We start from the raw sequence: 14,169 nt of genomic DNA on the forward strand, positions 1-14,169 counted from the left end.
CCTGTGACTTCTTCCTGTGGGGTTTCGTTAAGGACAACGTTTACCACAGAACCTAGAAGAGGTGACGAACTGGATTCATAGCGCTGTAACATTGCTGATGATGGACATGCTTGCCCGAGTATGGGAGGAATTTGAGTATTGATGCTGGTGGATGACGTATTAAATATCTGTATCTAAATTTGAGAGATTCATAAATACATATCTTAAGTTTCACAGTTTTCTGTCTTACACGTTTAATAAATGTGTGTTCAAAATATGTATATTCTTTTTGAAACACCCTATATATTAAAAACATTAGAGTTTCTGTTACACTTCCTTAGGATATGGTCAATGTTACCTTCATTTTTGTGAAACAGTCCATCTGGTATAACACACTTTTGAAGATGCACTTTTTGATGTTATCTTTGACATTAGTCAGTGATGTAGTACAGTGTCAAATGCCTTTCAGAAAGAAGGAATCTGCCTGTTAACCAGCACCTATTGTTTGCATGATGTCTTGTGTGAATAAAACAACCTTGTTTCACACTAGTTGTTTTTCCATAATCCATTCTGACTCTTTGAAAGAAGCTTGTTTTCTTCCAGGAACATAACAGTGTTTGAGTTAAGAATGTGCTCTAGAACCCTGCAACAAACACATATTACCTTCATTGTCACCATCATTGCCTACTTCCACAACATCAACATTCCTCGATGCCAAAGACTTCTGATGTTATCCATGCCAAAGACTTCTGATGTTATCCATTTAAGACAGTCTTGTTCTCTACTTCATTTCCCCTTAATCTAACTGTTTCACAGTTAACATAACAAACAGATCCATGCAGTTAGGCTGATCTCTGTTAAAGTCAGTATTTTCAACATTTGTTTATAGAAGTTTTTCTGGAATACTTGAACCCTACAGCTCATCTTCAAGTTCTGAAATAGCGACACTATTTGTGGCACTATTTTCACTAGCCACATCCACAGCAAGGATGAAATGCAGAACTCACTATAAAACTTAAATTTATTCTCACTGATCACATTCACCAGGTGCTTCACTAAGGCTCATTTTGTTTGCCTTTTAGACACTTCCTCCTCTGCAGCCTTACTTGTCAGGACAAATATACTGTTGACTGTTTGAATACTAGTTTTCTTTATAAGTACCCAGTCAATTTAATCATTGCCTTCACTTCTCACAATTATGCCACTGCCATATCAATGTATTTGATACTGAGAGAGAGATGTCGTAAGATGATTGTATAATTATTTTGTAATTAGTAATTGATCCCCTTATTATATTGTTATGAACACATGTATTTGTGAATATTTCTCCTCTTCCTGATGAAGAGAATGATTTTCAGTTATCGAAAAAGGGAAGCCATAATGTCTTTTAACTGTAAAGCTATTTCCCTTGTCTCTTCCACTTTTGGAACACCTTTTCTTTGGGAGAAATTCACACTAGGCTCTCCAGCAGATACTATCATTATAGGTTTTACCGTTGGCCTTGTCTTTCCCAGTTTTTGGTATGTCTTTTCTTTGGAACAAGTGTGCAGCTAATGGACAACAGTGGACAGAGTAGCTAACAAGCAGTGCATGAGTAAGGTTCACATAATAGTCCACTCTACAAAATGTAGATATTTTGTGCTTGTAATGTTTCAGTTTGTGGAGGAAGACAATGATTAGCACTTTGCAGATAAAGTCATCTCATGTAAATTATGGCCATGAGTCCAAGATATTTGCATGCAAAATTCAGTGCTGCAAGAATTAGGCCTTGATTACATCAAGAATTCAGTTTACTTTGTTTCTCATGATGAAAGCAAATGCAACCACATGATAATAATAACTAACTACATTTTATTTGAAAAATTTCATGATGTTAATTGTTAAAAAGATAGAAGCTGAATTCTTGTGAGAGTTTCATTCTGGTGCTAAAAGTAGAAGTTGCATTTATTCAAAGACAAATTTATTAATTATTTCAAGTCCAGTGAACAGAACTATTTTCAAAATTTATCCCTCCAGGACTGGTGATCAATTTTAGAAGCCATAATTATTTATTTTCAGAAGGAAAATGCTCGAGGTGAGTTTGCACAGGTTCCTGGCCAAGGTGTAAATACAGGCACTTTGTTTTAGTGGTAAATTTCAATTATCAAATTCATAACTAAGGTAAGAGTGAACTGAAGTGCTAAATGTTGTTTCTAGAGAAAACAAGCCTCTCCTCCTCGTCCCCTCCCTCCCCAAATTTCCTCTGAACACTCTGTAATAATTACAATAGCTTTAACAATGTTGTATGAACAACTGAGGTTAATAGCATGGTGTGTGGTTTGAAAATGGGCGAGTCAGCCCGAAACCTGTAACCACTACTGCTGAGTTTTACATCAATGCAACTGAGATGGACAAAATAAAAAATTAACCAAGTTCCAGATTACTGAACAGTTGCAAACCTACCACCCCATGCCAGCATGCATCGAATAAGCAAATAATGAGTTTACACATTGTTAATATTTATAAAAAGTTCACTTTAAGTGAAAACAATTCTCAAAGTGTAGACTTATAAATCTTTGTGAGTTTGTAGTTACATGTTATGACAGCCAATCAATGTCATGTAATTTTGAAGGTTCATAATAAAAGACAATAAAAGTTTACCATAATTACAAATAGGTTAGTAGTACGACAAGGCCATTACATACTTACCTCTCTTAAAACAACAGAATACCACACAATGCTTTTCTAGTGTGGGTTGTGTCGATCAAATTTTCCTTGATGGCAGTGGTACCCTGTAGAAAGTATTTTACTTGATTCACCAAGAGCAATTATTTTTAATTTGCCAAGTGTCCATAACAATCTGATCACTCATTCTATTTCTCCACAATGTGTCTTGTGAGACAACAACCATTATCCAGCTTACAGTCAACCACTGCATAAGTTTTTGTATTGCCAAGACGATAACTAAACGATCAGTGAAAATGAATAGATGTATATAGACAGTAAATTTCTCTCTCTCTCTCTCTCTCTCTCTCTCTCTCTCTCTGTCTTCATCCATCTATATCTGTCCCTTCATTTTCCATCTTCCCTTTCTTAGATGTGTACTGTTGTAATTGCAGTGATTTTTTGTAACGCACTATAACATTAGTTGTGACCACTTTGATTGAAGAGTATGTTTTCTCCCTATCCACCCAAGTGCTGGACCTCAGTTTAGCCTCTGTGCAACTTCTTCTGCTCGTCCAGAGTCCAGGGTTGGCTTGCTGGTGTCACACTCCTAAACCATTCTCTTGCTGTCTCTACCACCCAGCCATTACTGTCTCTTCTCTCCACTCCACCCTTCCCCTGCCCCTCTTCCTTGTTCCTTTCACTCGCATCACCAGAACAACCCCTGACCGAAATTGGGTGGCAGCACAAAGATAATATAGTCTGCCAGTATGTATTTTGTCTGTTAGAGTAGAAAGGACATTGTCTGAAAGCTTAGTGACAATTTCAATGTTAACAAATTGCCTTTTGGCTTCTGTTCGGGTTCTTCAGCCGACATTTGCTTCAGAATTTTTCTGGTGTTTTGCCAGCACGAGTAGCTGGCATTGTCAGAGCTTCGCCCTCCATTGTTGGTGGCAGACTGGAGTCAAGCTTGCAGCTACAGATAGTATTTACCTGTTGCACTAATTTCAGAGGGCTTTTCCCTGATCATTATCACTATGGTTCTCCCCTTGCTGCCCAAAATGGTCATTTGCTGCAGCACGGGACTCCAGATATGTTCACCTTGAGAATATGTAAGACACAGCACTTCAGACACAAAATGCAACACATGGAAAGCTCTCTGAGAAGCAATGGACACTCTACCAGTTGCATAACTGGTAGAGTGCCATGTCGGAGATATACTGCATACCTTGTACATGTGGGAAAGTCTATGTTGGAACCACTGGATAGTCCGTCAACACCAGGATCACAGAACACAAATTGTATCATAGGTTGGGACACAGAAATTGGCTGTGGTGGAGCATGCACTGTGTGAGAGTGACCACATAATAAAATTTTCCAACACAGAGGTTTTTGCTGTGGACAAGAGCTCCATGCTCACTTGTTCTGGGAAGCCATACAGATCCAAAAACATGACAGTGTTTCCAGCAAGCTTGAGGAAATTCTTTGTTGGGAATAGATCCTGGATTCCCAAGCTGTGGCGAACAACAATTGCAGGTAGCAAGGGAGAGCCAAGGAAAAGCTCTCGGACACTGGCGTGACAGGGACATATGAACTGCACCCGCAAGCTCAAGTCCAGTCCACTACCAGCAATGGAGAGTGAAGCTTTGACAATGCTGACCACTCGTGCTGGTAAAGTATTGGAAAAATCATCAAACAAATTTCAGCAGAAGAACCCAAAACAGATTCCAATAGGCAGTTTGTCAACAAATGGCTACAAAAGCCTCAATAATTTTGAATTTTAATCTTGTTGTCTGCTCAACACTGCAACTATATATTGAGTGGTTACCATTATTCCTTCCATTACTTACATTTTATTATTCTTTACATGGCTTGACATGTTTCTTTTTTCCATGGTTATTTCCACCTTACTACATACTCCATTCTTACATTTTATCTGTTGGTGCCTGTTTTGTCTCATTTATGTTCCCAGTTTTGGTTATCTCTGAGCTACAAGCTATAATTTGCCCCCTCTCAGTTTTACAAATATCATCTGCCAGTAGCATGTCATTGTTAGGTTGTCTGTGTTCTGTCCTGTTGTCTCTCATTTGCCCTGTAATCTTGGATTTTTTAAATAACACCTCATTTGTCTTGTTTCATCCTACCCATTCATCATCTTTTCAACATTAAAGAATCTCTTGTTACAGTACCTGTAACATATTTATGAGCATGTAGTTGCCTGTGCTGCCATTTGGTGCTTAAAACTTTTTTCTAACTATTTTTGATATTAGCTACATCATTTCAGAATCATCATCAATGTGTGTAGTGTCTTGTTGCCTAAAGCAAGCACCAGTTCAACAAATTTATCCATTCTCATCATAGCTCTATCCACAATCAGAAGATAAGTTGCAGCTGAGTCTGAAAGTAGGAAACAGTCTAATGATCACAGGTACCCATATAAGGCTACCAGGTACAGCAATACTGACTGAAGTCCCAGCAAAGTTTTATGCGAATGACCAATCCTTTAGCCGAGCCACCTGAAATACGACAAGAAAATTTATGGCAAAACTGTGTTAATCAGACACTAATGAAGCTGTAAGAACAAATGGCTGCTGGGAATTATGTACTGTTTCCAGCATGCATTGCACCTAACCCTTTAAGAACTGGTGTCATACAATGCAGTACCAACCTGTGAAAATGGGGATATAAAGAGAGCAATTCCTGTGAGTGTGGTACAATACAAGATCATCAACATCTAATGATATGGCCAAAAATAGGCAAAACTTCTGCAGTGGCAGACCTTATCATAGTAAATGACAAAGGCATCCATGTGGATGCTTAATGAAAGTATGCAGTATAGGTGGTGATGCATGCACAATAAATAAATTAATTTATTAATCAGATGCGACAAATCTCGTACTCAGTAAAGGTAGTCTAACAGTCACCCTCACTTCTTGTGCCTGTCACTACTATCACCATTGTTACACAACAGCTACACGAAGTTAAAAAGATACTTCATTATATCTTTACTTCATTTGTACCACCTGAGTCTTATTGAATGGCTGTCAGTTTAAGTTTGATAGAGCTTCCAAGAGCAGTTCTACTTCTTTTCTCAAGAAATAGTCTGTTTTATATTCACTTCACGGTTTACTGTTTGTATTTCATCCTTGAAAGAAAACACTTGTTAATGATGTACCACACATTTGATACAAAGCTGTCCTGCAGTGTAGTATGAGAGGATTATTAACGAATTTCAGTTTATGCATGAAAATATTTTTCTCTGTTACAGGCATTTGAAAACATAAAAAGGATACAGCTTGAACGATATAACAAAGCAAATGAGCTTGAAAAGTCAAAAATTGAAACTAATCCACAAAAAATTTTCCATAAAGCTATTGCTAATTCAAGACCTGTGCTGCATGTTGCACCAATAAAACGAGGTGGTGCAACTTATCAAGTAAGTTAACTTATGTTCAAACCGAACATCTTCAGCCAAGCTCTCTTTTACAATTCAGTCATAATATACACCACACTTAATGCTGTCAAGTAGGAAAAAAGCATTTTTGACACACACACACACACACGTCTTCTTACATAAAAGTCTACCCCAATTATGTACTAAGATGGTGCTTGCTATGACTGCTTACAAGGCTATGTATGTAATTATTTTAGGCTTAGTCACCTCAAGAGCAACTATATTACATTCTTCAGAACTTCACTGAGTTATTTAGATTGACTTTCATGAATTTTATTCACTCATTAAAGACCAAGACCATCATGAAGTAAAGGCATATTTCTTTATTAAAATGGTAATGCCACTGACATACTTTATTAAAAAAATCGCGAAGTGAACTGTTTGATAATCTATAACTAACAAAACTGTATCATTATATATCCCACTAGGGGTAAGATAGATACTGCCTACAGGAAAATTAAAGAGACCTTTGGAGATAAGAGAACCACTTGTATGAATATCAAAAGCTCAGATGGAAACCCAGTTCTAAGCAAAGAAGGGAAAGCAGAAAGGTGGAAGGAGTATATAGAGGGTCTATACAAGGGCGATGTACTTGAGGACAATATTATGGAAATGGAAGAGGATGCAGATGAAGATGAAATGGGAGATACGATACTGCGTGAAGAGTTTGACAGAGCACTGAAAGACCTGAGTCGAAACAAGGCCCCTGGAGTAGACAACATTCCATTGGAACTACTGACGGCCTTGGGAGAGCCAGTCCTGACAAAACTCTACCATCTGGTGAGCAAGATGTATGAAACAGGCGAAATACCCTCAGACTTCAAGAAGAATATAATAATTCCAATCCCAAAGAAAGCAGGTGTTGACAGATGTGAAAATTACCAAACAATCAGTTTAATAAGCCACAGCTGCAAAATACTAACACGAATTCTTTACAGACGAATGGAAAAATTAGTAGAAGCCGACCTCGGGGAAGATCAGTTTGGATTCCATAGAAATACTGGAACACGTGAGGCAATACTGACCTTACGACTTACCTTAGAAGAAAGATTAAAGAAAGGCAAACCTACGTTTCTAGCATTTGTAGACTTAGAGAAAGCTTTTGACAATGTTGACTGGAATACTCTCTTTCAAATTCTAAAGGTGGCAGGGGTAAAATACAGGGAGCGAAAGGTTATTTACAATTTGTACAGAAACCAGATGGCAATTATAAGAGTCGAGGGACATGAAAGGGAAGCAGTGGTTGGGAAGGGAGTAAGACAGGGTTGTAGCCTCTCCGCGATATTATTCAATCTGTATATTGAGCAAGCAGTAAAGGAAACAAAAGAAAAATTTGGCGTAGGTATTAAAATCCATGAAGATGAAATAAAAACTTTGAGGTTCGCCGATGACATTGTAATTCTGTCAGAGACAGCAAAGGACTTGGAAGAGCAGTTGAACGGAATGGATGGTGTCTTGAAGGGAGGATATAAGATGAACATCAAAAAAGCAAAACGAGGATAATGGAATGTCGTCGAATTAAGTCGGGTGATGTTGAGGGTATTAGATTAGGAAATGAGACACTTAAAGTAGTAAAGGAGTTTTGCTATTTGGAGAGCAAAATAACTGATGATGGTCGAAGTAGAGAGTATATAAAATGTAGACTGGCAATGGCAAGGAAAACGTTTCTGAAGAGGAGAAATTTGTTAACATCGAGTATAGATTTAAGTGTCAGGAAGTCATTTCTGAAAGTATTTCTATGGAGTGTAGCCATGTATGGAAGTGAAACATGGACGGTAAATAGTTTGGACAAGAAGAGAATAGAAGCTTTCGAAATGTGGTGCTACAGAAGAATGCTGAAGATTAGATGGGTAGATCACATAACTAATGAGGAATTATTGAATAGGATTGGGGAGAAGAGAAGTTTGTGGCACAACTTGACCAGAAGAAGGGATTGGTTGGTAGGACATGTTCTGAGGCATCAAGGGATCACCAATTTAGTATTGGAGGGCAGCGTGGAGGGTAAAAATCGTTGGGGGAAACCAAGAGATGAATACACTAAGCAGATTCAGAAGGATGTAGGTTGTAGTAGGTACTGGGAGATGAAGAAGCTTGCACAGGATAGAGTAGCATGGAGAGCTGCATCAAACCAGCCTCAGGACTGAAGACCACAACACAACACAATAGATCCCACTGATGATGCCTTAGAACAGGAGAAGGCGAAACGCGTATGGAATAAATAAAATAACTAGCAGCAGGAAAAGGCAGTTTTATTTACAAAACAAATACTTCATTGTTTATTTGAAGATCTACACTAAACTGTTTTGAAAGACTGAATGTAAGTGCAGAGATCAAATAGTGAATGTTCAAATAAAGTTATCAAATACAAATGTAGTTGAACTAAAAGGAGAAAGAAAGAAGTTAAAAAGCAGTATAAGGTCTATGGCATTGGGTATCACTTTGTGAAAATATCCAAGAATGTATTTGGATTAAGATTTTGTGAAGAATGGAAAGAACAGCGTAACTTTAGTCTAAATGCTGTAGATCACTTATTTTCAGTACAAGTTTTCAAAGCTTAGTTTTCTGTGGTTGTATTTCAGGAATAGGCCCTTAGTTTTTTAATCATTTGAACAACTCGGTTTAATACTTCTGTATAAGGTCCAGAAATATGATCTTCACTAAATGACATGCAGTCTCCACTGCTAAAATATATGACAAACTATTTCATTGGATAGCTTAATAATGTAGGTTTTTTGTGATTGTTTTAGCTGTGTGCAGAATTTAAACAGTTTGTGAAGACTAGGAACACTAAATCAGATGTCCCTTGAAAGAAAGAAATGCTATAAAGTAGAATTGCAATGAAAAAGTACATGTTCTGAGTACGTTCTTTCTGAAATCTGTATTGATGTTAACAAAATTCTCATTTGACAGGATATGTATTCACTAAATGTGCGAAATGGTACAATAGTTTGAGTGTTGGGCTCGTATCTGGAAGTGCGGGGTTCAAATGACATTTTTCAAGGAATTTGTTGAAAGTAAATGTCAGAGTGGTTCATAGAACAAAGACATGAGGAGTTCTTCCCTTGTCTTCTCTTTTCAGTACTGTGCTCATCTGTAATTATTTTGAAGTATTTGAGATTTAAAACAGTACTCACTCTTCCTCAGTTCCTCCTCCCGCTCCTCATCCTCACACACTTGTTCTAGCATGAAATGATCATTTATGTAAGCATGAGACAGCCACTGTGTTACACTCTTGCAGGAGTTGTACAGTCTTTTATTGCCCTTGGAGGTGGATATTCGAGTTATGAAATGTTATTGTACCTGGATACAACAAAGATATTTTATGATTGCAGGTGACATTTTTTTGTGTGGTCTTTATAGTTTTCCTCATACATCATATGCTTACCATAAACAAAAGTGCATGTTTAGCATAATTCCCTCTTTATAAATTTATAATTCTGGTCTTCATAGCTACAATGACCAGCAATCAGTCATTACAATTTGAATATTATTCTGTTAATTGATTGAATCCATGTAAGATTCTGTACTGACCATGCTTCTTAATTCTTGTGATTTACTGCCCAGGTCTTATGGAGAAACTCGTCCATAGTGCATGAGAGAGAGAGAGAGTTAATAATGAACTGTTTACATTTATCTACAAGTATAGCATTAGTGCTGACCACTAAAATTGTTGATTTGCATCATTGACTTCCATTAACTGAGGCTTCCTGGCAGATTAAAACAGTGCCAGACTGAGACTACAATCCAGAACTTTGCCTTTCACAGGCAGTGCACTTACCGACTAAGCTGTCTTTAAAAAATTGGTGTGTGAGTAGAGTAGTGGTATTCAGGAAAGTGATGTGGAGAGGGGAAAGGGGAGGGGAGCCTTGATGTGGACTGGGTAGGTCGAGAGCATTATTTATGTAAAACATAGTACCTTCCCTCAAGCTTTACTTCTGCCGTTGTTCCACTGTATTTCGTGTCACAGTAACTATAATTATCTGCCTTGGATAGAGCAGACAACACTTAGGTAGCACTAATAAGGAACCCCTCAAATGCAAGGCTGCAAGTTCAGTATTTAGTAAGGCTCATTTGAAAGTGTTGTGTTAACAATTATGACAGGAAAAACATTAGCTGCTAATGACTCAACATGTGCATCAGGATGGTGACAGAAAATGAGTGTGCAGTAGTGGCAGAGATCAACCTTCTATGAGAAGTACGTATTACACTTTGCAAAATGGACATTGTAGACATTCAAGAAATGTTCAAAACAAACCATTAGATTGCACCATGAACACCAAATGAAAAATGGCATGCCATGGTGATCACAGGGGTTTGCACCATCAAGATTGTAGGTGAACTCTGTGGGAGTTGCAAACTGAGCAGGACTTTCAGCTAGGCATCCACTCTTAAGGAATGCATATAGAATCATATTGGTGAAATGAGGTGATGAGAACTGATGGAATGTGATGGCACACAACTGAATGTGAAACAGTCTGTCATGGTGCTTAATGTGAAACTGGCTATCCTTTAAGGCATAGCTGCAGATAGTGCAATAATATATTTTAATAGGCACGGAAAAAACAAACATCTAGAGCCCGGGCTTGTCCAGTGGTTCTAGGTGATATGAGTTGCAATATCACACACTTTTCAGGAGGGATAGTTTGCTCTAAAGGAGAATGATATTTATATGCAGACCAGGAAGCAAAAGCAAGCTATTTTGACCAGCTATTGGCCAAAAGCAGTGCTCATACCATAGTTTTAGTTCTCTTAAGCCCATTTTCCTGCCTCTTGCTGTGACATAAATATTCCCCTCTGCTCTTGCAAGATCATGCACACGAGAAAGTATCTCAGGGGGCAAAGCATCTCCAACCTCTCACAGCACACTAAGTAACTTTCCATCCAATTTAACATCCAGATTAACAGCGAGCATAATTGTTTACAAATGCGTTGAGGTGTTGATGTTAATTGATCTTGATACAACTCTCTTGGTATCTCTAATTTCCAGGGTTCCTTTCATATGCATTTCCTCTTCAAATCCCAATTGGTCAGATTTGAAAACAAATTCCTTTCTGAATGATGATATAAGTTTGTTGATTTCATCTACAAATTTGCAGGCCGATTCTGCTGCTTGTTGTGCATCATCAAGTTGATGCTTTGTTTGTAATTTCGTTATCTTACATCTTCCAATTCTGTAGCCTTTTTGAACTTATGCAACCATCCAATGCTACCCTTCAAGTCACTGCAGTCTATCTCGCATGCAGTTTTAAATGCGTAATGTAATAGGTCACATGATGCACATCCTGTAAATTGTATTGAGCATGCTTGAAATGCGCAAATGCCAATTTTTGTAACAAGTGCACCTTGTCCTCCATTGAATATCTGTAAGTTTTTCTTATGCACTAGGTGGTCATATTCTTGTAGGTTACAAATGTGCAGATGTGTGTGAATTCTGAAGGGACCAAACTGATGAGGTCATCCGTCCCTAGACTTACACACTACTTAAACTAACTGAAAGTAACTTATGCTAAGAATAAAACACACACACACACACACACACACACACACCCAAGGCAGGACTCGAACCTCCGGCGGGAGGAGCTGCGTAATCTGTCACATGGTGCCTCAAACCGTGCGGCCACCCCGCATGGCTTGTAGGTTTATTTGAAATCTGTTTATAATTTTTTGTAATATGTTGTGGATGATCTTCAATGTACATAGTTATGTTTAGTACCTGCTCCTGGGACAACAACTGTTCTTTACTATGCTTCGCTGGAGACAGGCTTTATCTCTCCCTATTCGACAAGCATGATGAACTGCATGCCTCAACACCTGTTTCAGTATCACTTTCACTTGTTAAGCACATATCATCGTTGTACTCCTCATTGTAGTGGGACTTTGAAAGATTTACTGTGACTCAAGCTTGTGAAAATTTAAATAAAATTTGCTGTAACAGATCAATATGTTCCTCCCACGTATTTGTTGCCATAACAATGTCATCGACGTACGCCGTGACGCGTGACAACAAACACAGGCCGAGAACGGCGTCAAGCGCCTCGGTGAACACACCGGCGCTTACGCACAAACCAAAAGGAAACACACTTAACTGATAACTGCGTCCTTCACAAAGGAAAGCAGTGTATTTACGACTGTCATTGTGAAGGGACGCCTGCCAGTACGATAAGCGAAGGTCAATATTAGTTAGGTATTGTACATTATAAAATTTTAGCAACTGTTCGTCCAAGTTGACGGGTCTTGTGTTAACAGGTATAATAATTTTGTTGATTTCACGTGCGTCTAGCACCAATCTGACATTGCCATCTTGCTTGCCTACCGCCAGGATAGGACTGCAATAAGGGGAATGTGATTTTTCTGACACCCCAGGTCAACATACATTCGATTTCATGTAAAACTGCAGGTTTCTTCGCCCATGGAATATTATAATGTGTCCTACAATAAGTCTTATGTGGCTTAACATCCATTTTGTAGCTGTAACCTCTGATTACACCAGGCCTCTCAGTGAAAACTTGTGCATAATCACATAATAATTTGTACAATTCTTCTTGCTGTTGTTTCATTAAATAGTCAGATTCAACACATTTCTGATACAATAAATCCTGTTCAATCTCCTGATAGTCTGAATCTTCAAGTGTTAAGTTACATACACTAACTATGGTAGGATATACCAATTGAAATTGACTTACTTTGTAATGTTTTTGTCGTGGATCAATCGTCTTGTTCATTTTGTTGTTCTCCTACAGATAAGTGATATATGCCATTACTTAAAACTATGATTGCTTTGTGTTCATTCAAGAAATCCAACCCTAGGATGCAGTGTATAATAAGCTTGTCTACAATCAGAAAATTACACTTGAACTGTGTATTGGAAAACATGAAGTTAACTAGGGCTTGCATGCATATGTTCTTAGATTCAGTACCTGTGGCACTAAAACACGTGGCAGTTCTGTACAGGTAAAGTAGGTATGTTTATAATTTGTTTCAATTCATTATAGAATGCGGTTGACATCACACTTGCAGCAGCACCAGTATCGAATAAAATTTGTACATTATAATCATTAAACGTAACCCATGCCATAGCTTGTATGAATTCTTTAACACAACTGTCTGATTTAATGTTTTTCTCGTCGGTTAATTCCTGTTCTGCTGTCATTTTGTCATCGTACCTGAGGAAACAAACCATCTCAGTCTTTGCGCTCTTACAACACCTCACGACCGAAGCACGAGCGCTTAGCTCAGTCGTCTACTATTTTCCATCGTCTGCTGTGTTTGGCTGGATTCATTGATCAACTCCACTATGTTTACATTCAGGCCGGTTGGCACCCACACGTCAGCTGATGGTGCGCTGCAATTGTTATTGCTACTTTGTGGCAGGGAGTGTATAACTGTACTGGGGAACAGCGACGGATTCCATGGAGGGTTATGATTTGTCATGCGTGAATTTTGTGTGTTCCACATATTCTGTCAGTGATTGTTGGGATTGTTGTTGTTTTGGTGGTAATTATGCCTGTTATATGGCATGTTCCTGTCAAAGTAGTCCTGTTTGTGCCGGTTATTCTCACGTCTCCTATTGCAGTTGTTGTTGTACTGTCTGTGATTTTCATTTTGCATGTAGTTACCATTTTGATATGGGTGATAATTATTGTTATTGTTATTCCTCGAATTTCTGCGGTTATTCCTACCGTCATACAAGTTTCCATTTGAATATGTTTCGCGCGCCGGCATCGTATTGTGCCGCGGTGCGGACGAATGGTTCCACCAACCACCGTCACTACGGTGATGGGTGCTGATTTTGGTTACTAATATGAGTAAAATTTGAATGGCGTGAATCGCCTCTGTAAACTACGTCTATTTCATCTAAGAAGTTTAAGAAAGTCTTAATGTCATTCTCCAGTACTCCTATTAATCTGTCTCGGTATGGAAAGTGTAAGTGGTTTTTTAAAGTGTCAGTTATCGCTGGCAAGTCGGCTGGTTTGGACCAGTACAGTGTCTTGTCTAGGTACCTCTCAAAGTATTGTCTTAATGTCTCTTTTTTAGGGTCATAGGTCTCAGGGTTGCACGCTTCTCTCCTTAGACTCTGTTGCTCATTCTCGGAC

General features: G+C 38.4%; 1 protein-coding gene across 1 annotated transcript in view; it reads left to right on the forward strand.

The window, feature by feature from the left end:
- The window catches only part of LOC126162598 (28S ribosomal protein S7, mitochondrial), an 85,197-nt gene that overhangs the window by 38,805 nt on the left and 32,223 nt on the right, over nucleotides 1–14,169 (forward strand). Inside the window, exon 4 of the mRNA XM_049919206.1 lies at nucleotides 5,891–6,058. Coding sequence (XP_049775163.1) covers nucleotides 5,891–6,058 — 168 coding nt within the window. The remainder of the gene's footprint in view (nucleotides 1–5,890; nucleotides 6,059–14,169) is intronic.

The sequence above is a fragment of the Schistocerca cancellata genome, chromosome 2 (assembly GCF_023864275.1).
Source record: "Schistocerca cancellata isolate TAMUIC-IGC-003103 chromosome 2, iqSchCanc2.1, whole genome shotgun sequence".
Classification (NCBI taxonomy): Eukaryota; Metazoa; Arthropoda; class Insecta; order Orthoptera; family Acrididae; genus Schistocerca; species Schistocerca cancellata.